The sequence below is a fragment of the Dufourea novaeangliae genome, unplaced genomic scaffold (genome assembly GCF_001272555.1).
Source record: "Dufourea novaeangliae isolate 0120121106 unplaced genomic scaffold, ASM127255v1 scaffold7, whole genome shotgun sequence".
Lineage (NCBI taxonomy): Eukaryota > Metazoa > Arthropoda > Insecta > Hymenoptera > Halictidae > Dufourea > Dufourea novaeangliae.
The window spans coordinates 5,178,343-5,198,260 of record NW_015373896.1 but is presented as its reverse complement, the minus strand read 5'-3'; the positions used below and the strand labels follow the sequence as shown (position 1 = coordinate 5,198,260).

General features: G+C 41.2%; 4 protein-coding genes across 7 annotated transcripts in view; 2 read left to right on the top strand and 2 right to left on the bottom strand.

The window, feature by feature from the left end:
- The window catches only part of LOC107193374 (transcriptional activator Myb), a 48,056-nt gene extending 38,437 nt beyond the window's left edge, over positions 1 to 9,619 (bottom strand). For all 3 annotated transcript variants that reach the window (XM_015582807.1, XM_015582809.1, XM_015582808.1), the window contains exon 1: positions 9,439 to 9,619. In XM_015582807.1, coding sequence (XP_015438293.1) covers positions 9,439 to 9,458 — 20 coding nt within the window. In that variant the 5' untranslated portion in view covers positions 9,459 to 9,619. The remainder of the gene's footprint in view (positions 1 to 9,438) is intronic.
- Positions 9,620 to 10,624: 1,005 nt separating this feature from the next.
- On the top strand, positions 10,625 to 12,287 carry LOC107192491 (checkpoint protein HUS1). The gene is made up of 3 exons (XM_015581768.1): positions 10,625 to 10,833; positions 11,184 to 11,590; positions 11,904 to 12,287. The coding sequence occupies exons 1-3, from the start codon at positions 10,782 to 10,784 to the stop codon at positions 12,267 to 12,269; spliced, it is 825 nt and encodes a 274-aa protein (XP_015437254.1). The 5' UTR covers positions 10,625 to 10,781; the 3' UTR covers positions 12,270 to 12,287.
- Positions 12,288 to 12,335: 48 nt separating this feature from the next.
- LOC107192486 (nuclear pore glycoprotein p62) lies at positions 12,336 to 14,510 on the bottom strand. Of its 2 annotated transcripts, XM_015581764.1 has the most exons (6): positions 14,301 to 14,510; positions 14,105 to 14,147; positions 13,504 to 14,046; positions 13,223 to 13,385; positions 12,913 to 13,153; positions 12,338 to 12,832 (listed from the first exon to the last, which is right to left on the bottom strand). In XM_015581764.1, the coding sequence occupies exons 1-6, from the start codon at positions 14,301 to 14,303 to the stop codon at positions 12,470 to 12,472; spliced, it is 1,356 nt and encodes a 451-aa protein (XP_015437250.1). In that variant the 5' UTR covers positions 14,304 to 14,510; the 3' UTR covers positions 12,338 to 12,469. The 2 variants fall into 2 exon arrangements, with proteins under 2 accessions (XP_015437247.1, XP_015437250.1); XM_015581761.1 differs by lacking the exon at positions 14,301 to 14,510 and having other exon boundaries at positions 12,336 to 12,832; positions 14,105 to 14,174.
- Positions 14,511 to 15,815: 1,305 nt separating this feature from the next.
- LOC107193316 lies at positions 15,816 to 19,349 on the top strand. Its single transcript, XM_015582720.1, has 5 exons — positions 15,816 to 16,037; positions 16,564 to 16,946; positions 17,399 to 17,744; positions 18,141 to 18,393; positions 18,821 to 19,349. Exons 2-5 carry the CDS (start codon positions 16,570 to 16,572, stop codon positions 19,330 to 19,332), a joined length of 1,488 nt encoding a protein of 495 aa, XP_015438206.1. The 5' UTR covers positions 15,816 to 16,037; positions 16,564 to 16,569; the 3' UTR covers positions 19,333 to 19,349.
- Positions 19,350 to 19,918: the final 569 nt, after the last annotated feature.

Here is a 19,918-nt window from a genome sequence, read left to right as displayed (position 1 = left end):
TTACTGGGTCAGCTCTTATCCAAGCCGCCTCCAACAGCCATTCGCGTAATAGTTGCAGACACAAAGCTTGTGACATCGCTATCAAGATATAAACAATTCAAGACAAATATTTTTAATATAATGAATACCAAAATGCTCCAAAGTATAGTAAAACCACATTTTACGTTCTTACAATATACATATGGTCCTTCATAACATGTGTGCCTTCAGCAATTAATTGAGTTCATAAAAATGACCAAAGAGACGCAAATTCGTACCATTTCAACTGTATGCCTCTATAAATGGCAAAGAAGAATCATTACAGCACAATGTGCACACTCCACAGTATTCTCGGTGGTCGGGCCGCGAGTGTCGACCGTTTATAATGCGACAATATTCATTAGCGGTGGGAAGTTCCCTGTGGAAGTTCCCAGGAAGCGTTTATCTCGCGTCACGGAGTCACGGCTAACGAGGAAGACGAAGAAGGACAAGCCGGGGGGACACTCTGACGGTTGCTAGGAGACGCTCTCACACAACTGAAGAAATCGGGTGAACGCGGAATCCATAGCAATTAAAGAAGTTCCTCGAAACATACCGCGACGCACGTGGCGTTTGCTGGCCCCGGTGTGAATTGGTCTTCACGCGCACGGTCGGGTAAGGTTAAGCGAGAAGAATAAGCCAGGAGAAGAGAACGAGACGCGGAGAGTGTACGGACAGAGTGGAAACGAGTAGGAGGAGAAGGAGGTGACGGTGGTGGGACACGGAAGAGAAATGAGGACGCGTGAAAGACGAAGAAACGAGAGGAAAGGGTCCCGGAGGTAAAAGCGCCGAGGCAAGGCCTCGCGATTTCGACGTTGCGTTCTGAGAACCGATCGGCTCTTGAAACGCAAAGGACCAACAAAAGGAGGAGGAGAGGGAGCCACGTGAAGTCGACATTGATCCGTTTGCACGCCGGATTTAAATGCAATAATGACGCTCGGAATCACCACGCCTGTACTCCCTCCCACTCTGAGAAATAAAACTGTTCATTAAGACTTAACATATCGGAGCAGTCTTTGTTAATCGATCCGTGTTTGGGAATCTTAAAGAGTTAAGAATCACTGGGATTTCGTTATCTCGATTAAGTTCGCCCACTCTGCGCTCCAATTCTTAACTGTTCTTACTCCATTTTTCTAAAGAATTTAGTTAATCAATCTATATACGTGTGTCTCATTGGCCCAACGAATACAAATTTGCCGTAATATAAAGAAAATTCAATTGTATCTCCAAATACGAACAATTACAAATAAAATTTTGTTAAATATTGTAATAAACAGCTATTCAGTAGATGATATTATAGTGTGTTTGATTATTTCACTACTTTCCTGCTTTTATACTATTAAACTTTGTAAACTTTAAACTCACCTTTCTCGGTTTAGGAACTAGTGAAGATGGAACATTAAAGAACTAGAGCGATACACTGCTGCGAACAGCTAACCTCGAATTTTGCAGTTTTTGTTTTCTTATTTCTTGATGGATTTGTACCACACGGTTGCAATAATGAGGCATTATTATTAATATTAAGGTAATTAACATAAAGTTTTTAAAATAAATGTCTCGGTATTAAACTTATGTTTAAGTATCTACCTTAAATGTCGGAAGACTATCAGCATCCTAACCTCTATTATGGACCCACTAGACCCTACTGTTTTCTACCTGGTGACAACTTTACAACAGTCGATCCGGTAAATGGCTGAGAATCTGTCTAGGAGACGATGCCCCAAACAAATTACTTAGCCCCGTCTGAAGCGTGGCATTCTCACGGGATAATTGTACGCCGATATATGCGCGAAATAGCAAACGGCAAAGTACTATCAACGTCTAGTTCATTTACCAGCTCGCCGAGCATTGTGGGGGCCATTCAAGCCGACCGGATACGAAGTAGACGTAAACACTAAATACATAGAATATGGAAATGAATGCAATGCTCGTGGAACAGGTCACGAAATTCTTTGGTCCGGTCCCGAGACCCCGGGCCTCCGAATGAGAGAAAAATAGAAAAAGACGCACACAAAAAAGACACGAGGCCTTACACACCATTCATACGCTTAGCGCTTGGGAAGCGCGAAAAATTATACCGAAATTTTTTTTTCTCTTTGTTTTCACTTTTGCGATTAGCTGCACGCGTGATTACGACAGCGAAATTGCACGGTGACTTTCATTGATGCCACCCAAAAAATGATCGTTGCTTTAGTATGCTTCGCTAAAAAACGCACGAACATACGTGTTACCGTACAATTATGAATAAAATACAGCGTATTCCCAGTTTTATAATCACGCTTTGTTGATCTTATAATCGCATCGCCATTCGCTATCCGTACCGTACCCTGAGGCTAAATGATGATAGGCAGGCTATACTTCCGCCTTGCTGTAGGCGATAGGAGTGTGGGGGGGGGGGGGGGGGGGGAGGCAGACGCAAGCCTCCAGCCAATGAAACGATTGCAGAATCGTGTTCGCCGCTCTTATGTACTTTTCTCACCCTTTTGTTACGCAAAATTCGGAATAATTATTATATTTCCGTGGAACATACTCTGCCCCAGAAGGACCCACAGTTTATATGACATTACCGTTATCGCGTCGTTTATTCGAATTTTCACATGATATCGTCAGTAACAACGGAGATGCACAATACGACAGATCCAGTACAAAAGGGGATGCCTTCTGCCGTATACATGTTGGGAAGAAGGCACCAGCGATACGCGTAACTCCGAGAATGGACGCAGGTCGTTTCACCGATGCAGACAGGTTTTTCCCTTTGAAGTGTGCGCGGCGAGTTCGCCTTCCGGGTTCTCATTCGTTCCGGGCGGCGACGTTCTGTGCGTTAACGGTGGGACAGCGCCCTGAGCGATTGAGAACCGCCGGCGCTATTGATATTCGTGCAAGGAACACACGCGGACACCCCATAATTTTCGTCCGTATTAACGCGCGCGCGCTGCGCTCCAGGAACCGCGAATCCCCGACTGGTATTGCGGTACTCGCGCCGCGGATGGGCTTGGCCGTGTCCGTAACCTGGCCAAAAACTGGCATAAACTGTGCTCTTCCTGTACTGGATTTTCAGGAGGTTCTCGAACCTGCCCATGTACATAATCGACCAACCTGTTTCTCGCGGCTTCGTTCGCGTCGATTTTCTTGGCATTTGGCAAAATTACTTTTTAAACAAAATTGTTAAATTAAATTGTACAAAAAAGAAAACATAGATACATAGTATATTATTAAATTTATCCCCGCTTATTTGGACAGCCTATCGCCCCCCGGAATTTCAAAAAATCCTGACATTTTTATAAAGATTGCTTTTCAACGCACCTCCCATTTTTTACACGGACGATCTGTGCACTTCAGATACAGATCGTACAGTTACGATTCAAAGCTACAGGAATCCGTTAGATAAAAATGCCTGATAAAAACGCCACCGTGCGGAGGTTCCGAGGCGTGTTGGTCCGAGCGCACTGACCACCGAGTAATTAACCACGTCGGCCGCGTATTACGGCCGAGACTTTACTCGGGGTCTCGTTGCGCGCAACGAGCGTTGTACCCGATCGCGGCGTGTTAATTATTGAATTAAGAAACACGTGTCCACCGTTAATGGGGCGGCTGCTGCCACGATGCGAGCGACTGCGGAGCAACGGGAAACATGCACGAAAGGATTACTCATGTGGTCGTCGCGGCGTAACTCGAGCCACTCGCGTATCTCCATAAATATTGACGGAATCGAGAGCTCTGGAGAGGAAAAAGTGGGGACCCTAACTGGGGGGATACGCTCAGTGGCCCACTAAATCTTATTTTTCGGAGTAGAAAATCAACTGATCTTTCAAAGAAGAAAGAAAAACGGGGAATTCTTTGAATCAAAGAGATAAAGCTATTCGAGGTTAGGTTTCGGTTGCTGGATACACGCGGTAGTATATTGGAATGTGCTTTTTTTTTACCTTGAAAATAACTCAACGTTAACGACCAATATTACAAGGTTCGTTCAGTTATGCAGACCCCTTACATTTAAGCACCGAGTCTCGTACAAAAGATAGAAGGTACGTTTGTCCAAATCCGTACACCCCTTTCTTGTTGGTAATAGTAGAATCTTGAGACTTGCTGACGAACCCTGTCTGTTGCATTCTATAAAGAACGGGTACGCACGGTGACTTAACAACGGGAACAAATAAAGGTAAGCATGATAATAGAAGGGGGCGAATTCAAGTAAGTTCGTCTCGTGGGGTTACCTATGTATGCTTACTGGTTATCTCGATACTTGCATGGACGTTCTCGTTCATATGCATTTTTTTGACCCTGCAGGAACTATATTTTAGCAACGAAGTCAAGAATGGAAGTTTTTTTATCACATATCCTGTTTCGAAATACAAATTATCCCGTACAACTGAGTCTCTACTTCAGTCCTTCGTTATGTATTAATTTTCAGTTAGATAACCAGTATCGGATGACAATACTTTGCTGGATACACACGTTCGCCCACGTACTCAAAGGGATCACACACCAGTATTATCCAGGGAGTGAAGTCAGCTAAGCAAAGTCAGGAGGACGTTGGATGAAGGTGGTGGGGGGAGGGGGAGGAGGCATGCCAAATATAGCGCCGTAATGCAACATAACGATGACATCTGCGAATCGCTGGCCACTGGCAGACATTTTTATCAATCCTAACGTCGAGATTAAAGAGCATCCTGTCGCGGCCTGACTGGGCTGGCAGGCAGATCGGCAGACACGGCGATTCGAAGCACGACAATGTCTGTTTGCGCTAGTGAGTCGCGCCCGTCAGTGTGAGAGAAGACAAATAGAAGACAGCTGCCGTGGTTCATAGAAACGAAACGAGACGAGGCGAACCCTCCTCGTCTCTTTCACCCGGCGATGATGCGTGGTGCGGTGTTCAGCCGCGAGTACCCTCGACTGCGGGACCCACCGAGCAAATCGAGGGAAAGGGAGGAGGAATACGCGAGCGTATATAGATGTGTGGGAACAGTCGCAACTGAGAGAACGGAACGAAGGATAGAATGTAAATATCGGTAGAAGAAAATATAGGAAGAAAGGCGACGTACCAAAGCGAAGTCACAATACAGTAAATCCTCGTTGAGTGTTCGAAGGCTCCTCGACACTAAGCATTAACCCTCGGGGTATCGACGTTTTAAACATTCGTAGAAACAGCGATGTCTGCGTCCGTTTGAAACCTTATGCATCCTTATTTTGAAACATACTTTCGAACGCCATCGTTAAAAAAGACGAGATGTTGAGATTCACGGAGAAAATTGAGGAATTAACCCCACAGTGAGAGGAACGAAGGGAAACCGCGAGGGCACGAGAGAACGAATGAAAAGAAGAAAACGGAAATGAGATTGAAAGAAAACGCGTTCGAAAAAAAGAGGAAGAGTTCACAAAAGGTGTAAGCAGAAGAAAGGTTGAGGAAAGGGGGAAGAAAGAGAGGGCTGCGCGCAAGAGGAAAGGGAAACGGAGCCCGCGGCGGCGGCCCTGTGCCCGAACACACCGCGTGCGCTATGCGCGGCGTCTGTTTGTCCTTGCGTCTCCTGGTTGAACGCGCCGCCGTGCCATGCCAGTTGCCATGCCAGACACACTGCGCGCGCGCGCGCGCACGTCCCGTGGGTGACGTCACTCCCTGGGCAGAGGCGAGTTAATACTGATAAAGTGGAAGCGTGACACGCTCTTTAGGAGACGCGGGGATCAAACGGAGATTCGCGCATCTGGCAAAATTATGTACCAACAAAACTGTCGAACCTCGATTATCTGAAACGATCGGTCGACAAAATGTTAGGTTAGGTTCCGTGTCCGCACTCCAATAATTATTGATCGAGCAAATCTCCCTATTTCATCCCTTGTACAACGATACAATACTGGATGGTTCATTGTTACTTCCACGCCTACCTTTATTAATAAATAAGTTTTCCGTTCGATGGAAAATCTTTCCCTTTCGAAATGCGCGGGAATGGAAACTTGAAGCGGGTTTCTCCGTTTACTGCACGGGAGACGTACTGAGTTTCACAAATGCTTTTCCTTTGTGATAATTAGACTACGGATTTTAAGTTTAATTTAAAGTTCGTTTTGAGTGAAAAGTAAAGTTCATACTAATGTTTACGAAAATGTTTACTGTATTGTAATTTGCACACTCATGTTCATGATAAATGCATGATATCCGCAGTCTATTAATAATGATTGGCAACGAACGGATATTATAACTGTTAGTACAAAAATTGTGCAGAAACAGCCTATTTAATTTTTTATATAAATATAATATAATAATAAGGAACAATAATCAAGCTGGGTTCCGTAAATATACAGGCATCAGGCGTGCTTCGAGTACTCGGTATAAGTTGTCAATGGAACGCAATATGGGCGATACATGCGATGGGGTGGGGGAATTAGCGAGGGTCATGTAGATTCTTGAACGCTTGGAAACTCGAAATGGAGTAGGGGGGTGGATTCGTACCATCTGGACTTTTAATATCAGGGGTCGAGTCTAGATCACAATAAAGGGGAAAAAAAAGTTAATGAACAGAGGTCAATCTATTATTCTATTCTTGTGGTTCTCGATTTCTGATTAAATGCTTACGCTTTGTGCATACTAACGGGCAAATCTTTTTTCATTTGTACACTTAAATATACTGGGTGTTCGTCACAACGTGTATCCACGATTTTTGGACCACCTATATATATCATTAAAAAATACATCTGTTTTAAGTTTTTGCAATTAAGAATTTAAATATTTATATGTTGAATTGTATCACTACGAACTGAACGTTACTATTAAATATTTTTACAAGATTGTTAAATGTTAGAATTTATTTATTAAAATTTGATAATATTACTAATTTAAAAATTTAGAAACACATATTTCATACCGTATAATAGTGGTCACCATTAAATGGGGCGCCATCATGCATAAACCGTGAATGTCACCTTCTAATAGGTCAGGGAAGCTGTTGTATATGAGAACAACCGTCTCAATCGCTCGACAGAAGCGATCATAAACGAAAATCTAAGGTTATGTCGACAACGGCTCTAACGTAGGTATTCAGGTTCTCTACCGAAAGTGTTAATAATTTTAAACGCTTGGAAAAGCGTGAAACCTCACGTGGAACTGACTTTCTGGGAATAACTTGTTGAGGAAGGAATTTTGTCGGTAAGTTTTATGGCCGTTCCCGGCTGCTTTGCTTTTACTGCAGAGCAAATACAAGGAAACGATACGCTGGCTGATGTTACGTCGGAAGAGAAAGATTCAGTTTGCGAGTATATATGTACATATACGTATCCGCTGTTGATCGTGGCTTTCCAAGTCACATACGCGACGCCTATTAAACGTTAAGTAGCTGATATGGTTATTGCCCGCGGTTCAAGCGCCACTTTCGCTAATAAACGGTCCTACGTGAATCGCCTAATCTGTATAGTCTTATCTTGCAATTTACTGTAAGCCACAAATAAATAACATTCGTTAATTGCCAACACGATGTTAACAATAACATATAAATGTTATTAAAGTTTGTTAAAGACTTTATTTTACTGCACGTTTTACGTTGTGTAGGCCAGATTTGGCCAGTGTATTTGAGGGTTAATAGTCAGTCTTCATATTTCATGCGAAATAAAATGTTGGGGTACTATTCGTTACTATTTTCAAATTGTAAATTAAACGTTGGGAATTGTAGTGATTACTGGCTAATTGTTAACATGCGTTGATATGAAGGAACGGCACCCTCCATTTCCGGAAATATAATATATAAAATTTTAGACGAAGCGTCTGTTGGATAAATGGTGACAGTATACCCCCATAGTCCTCAGGATGTAATAGCATAACGATAACGTGTATTCTGTTACGTTTTCCTTACGCGAAACGTGGCGCCAGCATGAGCGCACCACGGTCGATTGTTTCTCTCGAATATTTTCTTTCGAAAAGAGAAAGCTGACCCTTCCAGAAGAGTTCGCCAGGCGTTACCTTATACCTTCATGGGTTACCGGATCCGCGGATAAGAAAGACGATATCGATGCAAAAAACTTCGGCAGTGCGATAGCGGCTAACCTCGAAAATTGTCCGCAGGGCCAGACATGGGGATTCTGTCGAATCATAAAGTCGTGACCTCGTCACCGTGACACGCAGAAATTTTATACATAATATTGTAAACACAGAGAAGTATAGCAATTATAATTATGCCCGATATTAGTCAATAGTTTGTTTAGAAGATAACAACTGCTGTTATCAATATGTCCACTAAGACATCGTTGATGACAAACGTGTTATTTTACTCGTAGGTACAAGGTCATAGATTAATTACTTACTATCTATATAATTATTATTAATACTGACGATAAAAAACGTATGTAGATGAACAAATACAATTATTAACAATCATTTAATTATTAGGATAAATTTTGTGACACCAATTTCCGTTGTAGCTACCGGGACAGTTAAGTAAAATAGCACGATGATAAATGTGTTAATAATTGCACAAATGTTTATGGTTAATTCAGAAATCGTAACGATACACCTGAATAGCGAGCCACGTGAAAGAATGTGTCTATTCTTTGTATTTCGATGTATCTTATGACCTAAGGTGAGAACCTTGGGGTACATTGCGCTCCCTTCATATATGTATATACTTGTGTGCCGTGTAATACGAAGACAGAAGTTACAACATATGCAGAAGCGAGAGGGAAGTGCGGAAGCTGGAAAGAGAACGGTACGCCGGTGAGCGAAAGATGAAAAAAGACAAGGAAAGAAAAACTCCGGGACCGGTGCATGTTCCTCTACGCATGCCACGTGTTTTACCACCTGCCTTGGGCTAGCGCGCTCGATAATATAAAAAAATATACGCACGGAACATTTAAATACACGGCTACCGCGAGAACCCTCCAGATAACAATGAACGGTCTCGTTTCAATGTGTTTCGCAGGACTCGTCTAACTTGAACACTGTCGCGAGTCATTCGATAAAAGTTCAAAAATAATAAAACCCGATCTTCGAATATTTATTAAATATTCTTTTATCACAACCCAAAAGTACCTACATAGATACACATTTAACATTTACATATTTATAGGAAATAACATATGTATATACTTTTCTTAAAGAAATAAATAAAAACGCCACAAGAACAAATTATTCGCGCGAACCGTTTGATTCTACCACTCGATATTCCACCAGTTCGTGACCCGAGTTTAAGGCCAGGAAAAAAGACAACCGATAGATCCGATTGCGATACGAACCGGAATTTCTGCCGCGTACACGTTTTGAATTGAAACTCTATTAGGCTTTCGAAACATGTAATTGTAGCCACTGTTCGAGCAACATGACATAATTGGCATCGACCTTAATCTATGTTTATTATGGAACGACGAGAAGGAGGACAGATCGTCGAGAGAGAGAATGACACGGTGACGACAATTTCAAGTTTACGAGAAAGAGATAAAGAGACTCACTTCTTTTCGGCAAACCGCATATCGTTCAGTGCTGCATCATTCGCTGAAGACCACCCGATCCACAAAACCACGGTCGTCAGATGACGAATTAATCACTATAAATCTCCTCCGGTCGACGAACTCGACAACATGGCCGAACTCACCCTCCAATAACAAGAATTCGCAACCTCTAAGGGAAAGGACGCACGGAAGACTGTGTCAAGTCGCGAATGCTCTTCGTCGAGTACGTACGGAAACGAAGGACGTGATCCCCTTGACTGTACGCGTTCAATACGATGCTTTTGTTTATACACAAGAGTTGACAGGAGTGACTTAGATTTCAGGTCGCTGTGGGTCATTTGGCATTCACACTGTACAGGGTAATTTTTCGCACCGAGAATTGTCGGCACGATACGCTTGCTGCTGCCATGTGTTGCTCGAATGATGAACTATATTGTCCTCTGTAGATAAAATACAAATGTAGATAGATACAAAGGTGCAATAAACGAGCTTCTACTATACCTGAATCATGTTTTGTCGGTATTGTCGGGTATGACACTAAATGGTAATGGACGCTAGCGCCCCCCTAAATCGGGTCGCGAAAATGCATCGCATGTCAGGACCTCTGTGAAGTTGGCCGGACAATTATGACTTTTTAACGTTTCATTATACCCAACGATTGGTGGTTGATTGGTCGTCGATTGGTGGTCATTGGTGGCCTAATTACAACATTTGGTGGTCAAACGACCTTTTGCGTTTCTGCTTTCACTAAACCCTCGCAGAGCAAAATCGGTTACGAAATATAAGTTTTATCCACCAAAATGTGTTTCAATATTCCTGTATTCACTTCTCAGCCAATCACAGGTTTTGATGCTTGCCTTACTGCAGAGGTACGAATTTTCATATATTCTGCTTTAATTAATGACCACCAAATGTTTCAATTAGGTCACCAATCATTAGCACACCTTTCTAGATCGATTGATTCATCCGAAAATACAATCAATCCAGAAATATCTGTTTTATCAACTTTAAGCGTGCGTTGGTACACCTGTATCCTGAAACTGCCAGATGACTACATCGGTTTTTTCATTTTTTATAGAAACTAACTATCACCAAATGTTGTAATTAGGCCACCAATGACCACCAAACGATTACGCATCGATTGGGTATAATGAAACGTTAAAAAGTCACAATTACCCGGCCAACTTCACACAGGTCATGTCAGGTCTATCTTTATATCTAGTCTTTGTCATCTGTCAAATGCCGGTCAAAATTGCACACAAGTTCCCGCGCAAAATTTATTGTTAACACGCAATTTTTACTGTTTGTTGTTAACGTAGAAAGTTTTCATTGTACAATTAAATATGAAATTTCGTTGTAGAATGGTGGACGTGGTTGCTATGAGAGACTTTACGAGTGAGTTTAACCGTTGTAGTACATTTTTAACCCTTTCTGACGTTTCTGCAAATGTTATTTGTTTACAGTGACAGTTTCCAACAAATGATCATGAATAGACTGCGAAGACATAAGGGAGTTTAGTTCCACTTTTTGCAAATTAATCTATGAAATTGTGAATTTGCATAAACACCTACATTTTAATCTGGAATAATTTATTATTCTCAAATGCATTTTCAGTTGTATTTTTACGATGTAATTCAATTATAATTAAAGCATGTTATTTCAATTCGGAAACATCCATTTTACTTCCCGTACATACTTTTAACTTGAAAAAGTGTTTAAACATAGAAAACTCTATTTTATTTCAGATATTATTAACATTCTTTCCCGATTAACAAAACAATGTACATTGAGATTAACAGCGACCGAGCTGTGCTTTAGCGTCGGCGACGATCGAATAACAATGGTATGGGCAGAATTACGTCAAAATCATTTCTTCACCGAATATGTTTTGAACGGGGTTACCGAGGAACAAAATGAAATTTATTTAGAATTTGATGCGACTATGCTAGCAAGGTCTTTAAGTGCTTTGAGAATGACCGCAAAAAGCGTTAAAATCAAACTAACTAATAAACGGCAACCTTGTCTGTCATTGGAAATCGAACTACCTTCGTTGAGCATCGATTCGAGACAATGTTTGCACGATGTTCCAGTCAGAGTTATACCCCGGCGAGAATGGCCGGAACACCAAGCACCAAATATACCGGAATTCGATGTAAATTTTGATACACCTTTTTCCTATACGTTTACTTGTACTAAATTTTGGCATAAAAATAATTCTAGAGTAGCATACATAGGTCATTTGCCACTGTATCATTTATGTATTTTACATGACAGCTTGTATTGGTGAAAAAGAAAAAGTACACTCGTAAACTTCGACCCCTGAAATTTGAAAAACAATTTTGCAGTCACCTAAAGAAAATGTATGAGTTTTTTCTGATAAAGTTTCAGTGATACATGTATGCTATTTTATGTTTGCGGAGATCTTCGTGCGGATGCAAGATTCATTACATCTTCATACATTTTAGATATCGTTGGATATGCCGCAACTTAAACATGTAAGAAATATTGTCGAGAGAATGAAGAACATGAGTCCGCGATTAACGTTAAGTGCCGACAAGTCCGGCACGTTTGTGCTAAAAATTGACACGGATAGTGCAACGGTTTCTACACATTTCCAAGATCTACAAGTTTGGAGCTGCAGTCAAAAAGATTGCAACGACAAAATATCGGCTACCATAGACGTTAAGAAGTTTTATACGTTTCTGGGCTGGGATATTGTACATCCCGATGGCGTAAAATGTAACATGCTTGAAGACAGAATGGTAAACTTACATTTACACATGCAAGATCATTTGAAAATACATTATTTTATTCCTGCAATGACTACTTGAGCCATTCTTCATGTTATAAATACTGCATGTAACGAAATTATTCGAAAACAACATAAATATATATTCGTTTTTTTATATAATTTGTCTTCCCTTACTTTATTCCTTTTTCCTTCTTAATGCATAAAAACAATTGCCATAAAGTGGGCGTTTCGCAAAGAAGTGTACAAACTCTGCACTGAACGGTTATTCGGTAATTAGAATTAATTATACGCTAAATTGAAACTTCGTTCATTTTCCTGTCTAAAGTTTTGATGCATCTGATCAATCTGTTGTATTTTCTGATTAAGTAAGGCTGTTTGTTGGTCTAACCATTGCAAACTATTCATGTGCGCGTTCAATATTTTACCAATTTGAACGATTGGATCGCTAGAGTCTTGAGTACGATTGGCTTGATTTAAGTGTTCTATAATTTCCTTCAAATCTTCCGACATTCGTTTTAGTTGAGTATCGAGGTCTTCTGCTAAACGGTAAGTGTATTCTCTTTCTGGGTCCGAAACCGAAAGTGACGCTAATTCTTTTTCCAGTGGTACTAAACAATCTTGCAATTCCTTTTGTTGGCCAACCTGTATATAATTAACACACGCTTTGCCAAAATAAATTCATAAATTATATTACTTCTGATCTACTAGTAACAGAAACTTACAACATAATCTAATTCGTGCTCCAATTGTTGCTGCTCAATTTTCACTCTTTCAACTTCTTGATTAAGTCCGACTATTTTTTCTCCGTTAGTTATAAGCAATTTGTCCCAAGCATTTACCTGTGCAGCTTGATTGACAAATACCTTTTCCTGTTCTTCCAATTCTAAAGTCCATTTATTGATAGAGTCTTCAAATGAATTTATAGAAGCTGGATGGCTTGCTACACTTGCGGATGAAGTTACTCTGCAATCATTCATTTGTTAATATATAAATCCACGTATATTTATTTATTGCAAAAGATATTTTACTTACGTAGTAGTTGTACCTAATGACAGTTGAGTACTAGGAGTTGTGAGGCTGGGAGTGGTAGAAGTTTTGTTTAAAGAGAACCCTGTTGTAGTTGCTGCAGTTGTTCCTGTACCAAAGGTAAATCCTGTGGCTGTAGAAGTTGTTCCACTTGAACTTAAAGAGAAACCTGTGGAAAGTATTGTTTAATATTCTAGAAATACTAAAACTGAGAAGCTTATGGAAAATAGATTTAATCTGTTTGGCTTCTGAAATGCTCATTTACATAAATAGTTTAACTTCAATACCTGCTGCTGCTGTAGTTGTTGTAGCTGTTGTTGTTGTTGCAGCAGGTGCTGTACCAAGAGTAAATCCAGTGCCTGCTGCTATTGTGTTTGATGTCCCAAATGTTAAACCAGTTGTGGGAGCAGTTGAAGCAGCTAGACCACCACCCAAGGAAAATCCACCTGTAAGTGGTTTGGCTCCAAAACCTGATGCAGGTGGTGCTGTTGTTGTGGCAGTGGGGGTGCCTCCTAAACTAAAACTTGGAGTACTTCCAACTGGTGCTGGTGCGGGAAAAGCTTTAGGTGATACAATATTAGTTGCACCGGGAGTTATCCCAGTATTTGCAGCTACACTTGTGCCAAAAGTTAATCCAGATGTTTGTGGTATTGCAGTATTAACAGGAGCTGCAGCAGGTGTCCCAAAACCAAACCCAGTCCCCTGAACTGGTGTAGTACTCAACCCAGGACCAAACATAAGACCAGGTTTATTTTGTGCTGGTGACTGTATCAATGAAAATCCTGTTGGTTTTAATGCATCTCCAGCACCTGTGGCTCTAAATGTAAAGGCTGTAAAAAATATACACTTTATTACATGCCCTGATATTGTAAGATTCTCAATTCTTACTTGTTGTTGGAATATTTGCAGCTGCGGTGATATTAGGTTGTGTCTGCAAAGAATTGAATGTGAAACGCATGTTTACTATTTATGTATATTTTAGTTGCACAATAATGTAGTTAATAATATATTTAAAATTAGAGTGTACGATTGTTAACTACGTTTAATGTTCGTTCACTGGCGTTAGCTGTTATTTATTATTTACCATATTGTTGCCGTTCCGTAAACAAGTATTCCAAATAACCTTGTCAACTTCAAATGTCACTGACCGTAAAATAAACGTTTAAAGAATGTTAACAATGATAATCGAAGTAACAAACTATTTTAAGACACTGTTGTCAGCCTCTACATTTAACCTATTCTCGATTACCCATGTAACTGAAATTAAATTGCTTCAAAAACGTAACTGTAAAGCACGCCGTGCAAGCCGTGCTGTTTCTAACCATAAACAGGGTATATGATAGATCACTCATCTTATGGGGTTTGTATATTAAGTCATCTGTAGTACCGACGTCTGAAAAAAACTTTTTATTTGAATCATTATCTCGTAACTTGAAGAGACCCCGCGTTGCAGATGTGGGGTCATAGAACCCCCAAGCTAGCGGAAGAGAGTCCGTGTGTACGACATGTTGGGGTCATAGAACCCCCCGAGCTAGCGGAAGAGACACCGTGTGGCAACATGTGGGGTCATGGAACCCCCTGAGCTAGAGGAAGAGATCCCGTGTGTCGGCACGCGGGGTCATATGACCCCCAGGGTAGCGGAAGAGACCCCGTGTGTGCGGCTTGTGGGGTCATGGAACCCCAATAGCATGCGTAAGAGACCCCATGTGTGTGAGATGTATTGTACATATTCATTTTTCATATATAACTTGTATTACGTCTATCGTGTATAGTTTATACATTCGTTTATGTTTATATGTTTTATATTTTATATCAAATATTTACATAAATATATAAAGTATGGTATTGCATTTTATTCTCTCTCAACACAAAAGCAACTTTTGTGGTGGGTAACAAGGTTAGAAAAATATAATTCGTTACAATTAGGTATCGATACTTTTGTTTCGATACCGAGTAAGTATCGATACCTTCATACAAAAGTAGTTATGGTGGTACCACTGTAGTAAGTCGTCCATAGAAAACTATCCCCTACTTTTAGAAACGAAACGTTTTTCAACTACTTGCGGCGTCTTCTTTGCATTTCAAAAGTAAACTTCGAAAACTAAACCCAGTAACATTGTAACGTAGTACTGAAGTTTTACGTTAACAGTGCAATGGAATGTTGTTAATGAACGAAGAATTTATGGTATATACAAACTGTATGATATTTTTAAGAGGTTATAAAAGTACCTTTCCTTCGTGAATTAATAACATTAATTGTTTGTAGTGTATAATGATGTAAATGTTAACAGAGTGCGTGTATAGCTATGTACAATTCCTCGGAACGAAGATGATTTTAAATCAACCAACCTCCATGTGATACATAAATATCTACAATTCATATTCTTTTCGTTGTAACGACTACTTGACGTTACATACACAAATTCCACGCAAAAAAGCATACGTCAGTGCATTACATCAATATCGAGTGAGAGAACACGCATTAGGGCTAAAAAAGAGTGTACGCATACGCATCTGTGATGCGTTCGCTCGTTTCCAGAACATTTAGCCGGTTCGGTAATCTGTGCCTCGCCATACGACTGTTAGTCGAGCCGGACTTTGCTTACGAAAGTTGAATGGTACGAGTTACGACCCACGCGATGGTTTACATTACGTGGCGAGCGTGCGTCAGAGATGTTACTGTCTGTAACGTTTGTCCGTTTCTCGACGTTGTAACACTTCGTGCGTGAAGAACTCTTCGTATCTCGTGTTTCGAAAGTGGAAAGCAGTGTGTTTACCTACCCGACTCACAAGAAGAACGACAAGGCGGCAAAATTGTACCGTGTGTAGATATTTTAAACCTGGGTTATAAAGATTTCTGTAGAACGAGGAATAAACGAAACAGTACGATGGAAACATAAATCAAGTCTCACAATTAACTCTTACATCAGACCCACGCGTTCACTGTGTTTAATCACGTTGCATCTGTTAAAGTGCTCCTACAGGATCAGAGTAGTTTAGTGATACAAAGAGGGAACGAGCGATTTTTTGCGTTCAGACACCGAGAAGAATTCATACCAAGCCATTATAACATATCCACCGAACATGAAGATTCGTATGAATTAGTGCTGGTTTATCGCCGCGTAGTTTTACGCATCTCTTATTTCTATCCTTAACGAACCAATGACCCGTTTCGAAATCGCAGCTCACACGGCGATAACTGGACAGAAGATATTCGATATTAGAATCAGAAACATCTCGGTTTTACTTATTCATTCGTTGGATTGAGTACACCGTCTAGCACGCGTGAATCGTATCAAACGTTCTTCGAGCATTTTTTATTTTTATCGATTATTATTATTGTTTAGATTACGATGTCTGTACTCGTTAAATTCTGCGCGTGCCTTTGCCTCGTTCACGTCGCCGTCAGTTCAACCTTGTCTGCACCCCCCCAGTCGGCAGTGGTTGTCGCTTTCGAAGATGTCTATGATATGTCGCTATTAGCCAACACTTTGTCGGATGAAGGGATCGATACAACCCTAATAATACCGGCATCGAACGAGCCCGATCTATACGAGACGTTGATCGATGTGGAAGTGGTGACAGTCCGCGTGGAAAGTGCCCACGTCGACGAGTCCGCGTATTCGGACAGCAGAGCGATCAAGATTTGCGAAGCATTCTTGAACGATGACGAGATCGCGAGGAAAATGTCAGAACTTCAACCGACGTTCGCCATATTTCCTGCTCTTAGGTGTGTGTTCTACTTTTTAAATCGGAAGAAAATTTCCGTAAACACATTTCACTTGGGTACACGGTATATACGTGTAGTTCAAATGTTACCTTCTTGTCTTTATTCTGTCTTAATATCGAAAGGAAGAGTACATTTCCCCGAAGATGTAATGTCCACAGCAAACGACCGGACAAGCCCACGCGGCACGATCGCGAATCTATACTTAATGTCTGATCATGTTTTTCCGGCCCAGTGGAATTATGGATATCCGAAATCTTTATTTTTGGTAACGGAAAAAACCTTTACGTTATCGTACGATAAAAAAAGGAAGTCGCGTAGTTACGGAATACGAACCTATTATGTTTTCGTTGATTTAGCATTTCCAACACAGAAAGTATATTATCGCTATTTCTCGTGATCCAGATATAATAAATAAATAAGAAAACAATTATCGGGAAATTTTTTATTTGTAGGCATGACGGTTGTTTGATACCGTGGACGAGAAACATCCGGTCCATTCCAGTAATATGGACGCGGAATCGTGACGAAGAGGTGTACGTGTTCGAGTACATGGGCGCCGCTTTGCCGGTTCAGAGCGACGGTTTTTGGACAAGGCTGCGAACAAGTTTCTCGCGGAGGTCAATATTCTCCGCGGCCAGGGACAAGTACGCGGCGTATGCTCTCCGGATAGCGGGAAAATACTTGCCAGATACCGGTCTTAATTTAGACAATCTTTATGCGGATGTTCGCCTCATACTCTGGGGAGCTGATGTCCTCCTGCGCTCGGATTTCGCTCCGCTCACGCAGCTGATAGTCGAGGTAAGGTGGGATGGAAAAACGTTCTCGGGCTTCGGGCCTGGTTTATGCTTTCCTGGTAAAGCGTTCCCTAACGTTCGATTTGTTCGATCGCAGGTGGAATATTTTTGCCGTAGTCGTTATACCACAAATGTGTTCAGTGCAAAACCATTTCCTGCAACGTGTTTTTCGCTAATAGTACCATAAATTATTATATTTTAAATTATTGTCGATAGCGATGAAATTTCATTCTTATTTCACGTGGCTCGATGAAGTTACTTATTTGACGTGGGGTGTAGTGGGCGGCTGGCTGGAGGCGTGAAAATGTCCAGTATATATTTAGATTGTTGATGTGAAAGTAAATAATTATAGGGAAAATTTTGTTCCTTTGTATAAATAGTAATATTTGAAACATTTCAGGTCGGCTGTCATCATTGTAGAGGAGCACACCCGTTGCAAGAGGATCTACACAAGTCGTTGATTGAATTTCGACTGGGCACGATTGTAGCCCTTCTGGATAAAAGCTACGAGAAGTTGATCATAGAATTGGCACAGAAGTTGCCTCAAGGCCGGGATGGCCAAGCGGTCGTTTGGAAGAGTATGCACCGCCAAAGTTCCGTGTTACCAAAGAACCTCTTTGTTCGTCTGACGGACGATCGACAAGACCTGATAGGTAGACTAGATGGAAACCTTATAATCTCTGGATAGAATCCTGATAGGTTCATGACGGAGCTACCGATAACAGTAGCTTCCAATAGAAACTCTATACCCTTATATGTGAACGCTTTAAAATCAGTGGCTTTCGTCGTACACTTTAATCGAATTTTGAATTTCTTCTCTTTCCCATAGGTATTAATAGAAACTAGTTACTCAGTTTCACATTCTAACTAATTTCATTCAAGGAGAGAAACAGGGTGGAAAGTTAAATGTGTTATAGACAAATGTCTGTAAACTGACCACAGTTCTAGTTTCCAATTTAGTATTACCCGTTTCAATAATTATAACTTACCTTGGCAATGTAACAATTAGAAAAACTTTATCTCTGAAATTATGTCCACGAGTAGATATCGTAGTTAACTAATCTTATTATTCTGTTACAGGCTACGGGCGTACAAGGGTGGTGTTAAGTCATTGCGCCGATCCGGAGCTCCTTGAATCCGGCTTTCATGGAACACCGGTGATATGCTTCCCCAGAAACGCCCACGAATCGAAGAACACGGCTCGCGCGGTACAGTTGGGTTTCGCGCGCTCCGCGGAGGACATGCCCGCCATCTCTGGCGAGGAGACGGCAAACACGGTGAACCATATCCACGAGAGTATGGATTACCGCGAGAACGCCCGTAGAGTTTCTTTGGCCATCCGCGACAGGATAAATCCCGCCGTGGACAGGCTGATTTACTGGCTTCGTTACACAGCACGGACTAAGGACGGGAATCTGGAATTTCTTACGGCGATCAGGCCGGCAAGAACGGCTAACGAGGACCTGCAGTTTTTCCTCGGCTTGTTCGTGGGCAGTATAGTGGGGATTTTTTCGACCGTCGGCTGCATGTTGGCGCGGTATCTGTTCGTCTCGAAGAGGGCGCAGCGGTCGAAGGGAAGGTACACCCGGTAAAAAAGCTCTGGCACACAAGAGCCTTTAAAACGAACCTGACGTTTCATGGAACTTTGTATATTGTATTACATATTCCAAATGCAGGATACGCCTGATATCTTATGAAAGTGTGTGTGTTACGCGTGTCTTGGAACATTAATCTTATAAAATATCTGGAGGAATCGTTACGTTCTCTATGATTAAGAACGGTGATGCTACGAACTACATTTACCGTAGCCATTGGAATTGATAGGATACTTCTCGAATGATCAATGTATATCATGACCGATTCCGAAATTTTGTATCGTTAATAACTTTGTAGTATGTTTTTTTGTGAATTAATAATGGTGAAGATACTCTAACACTTCCCATTACGCGACCGCTAAAATACATTTCTTATCGGATGTACCGTACAGCTCATCCCGTGATTAAGGACTGAAACGGAGGTGGTTGAATACGGACACTTTTCGCATATGTATTTATATAAATGCACGTAGAGTACAGGTACATACAAATACAAATGTTACGAGCTAGGGTGTTATCGCATTGCTAATGAAGAGACGTAACTATTACGAGAATACTTGATCGTTAAGTTGATTGATCGGAA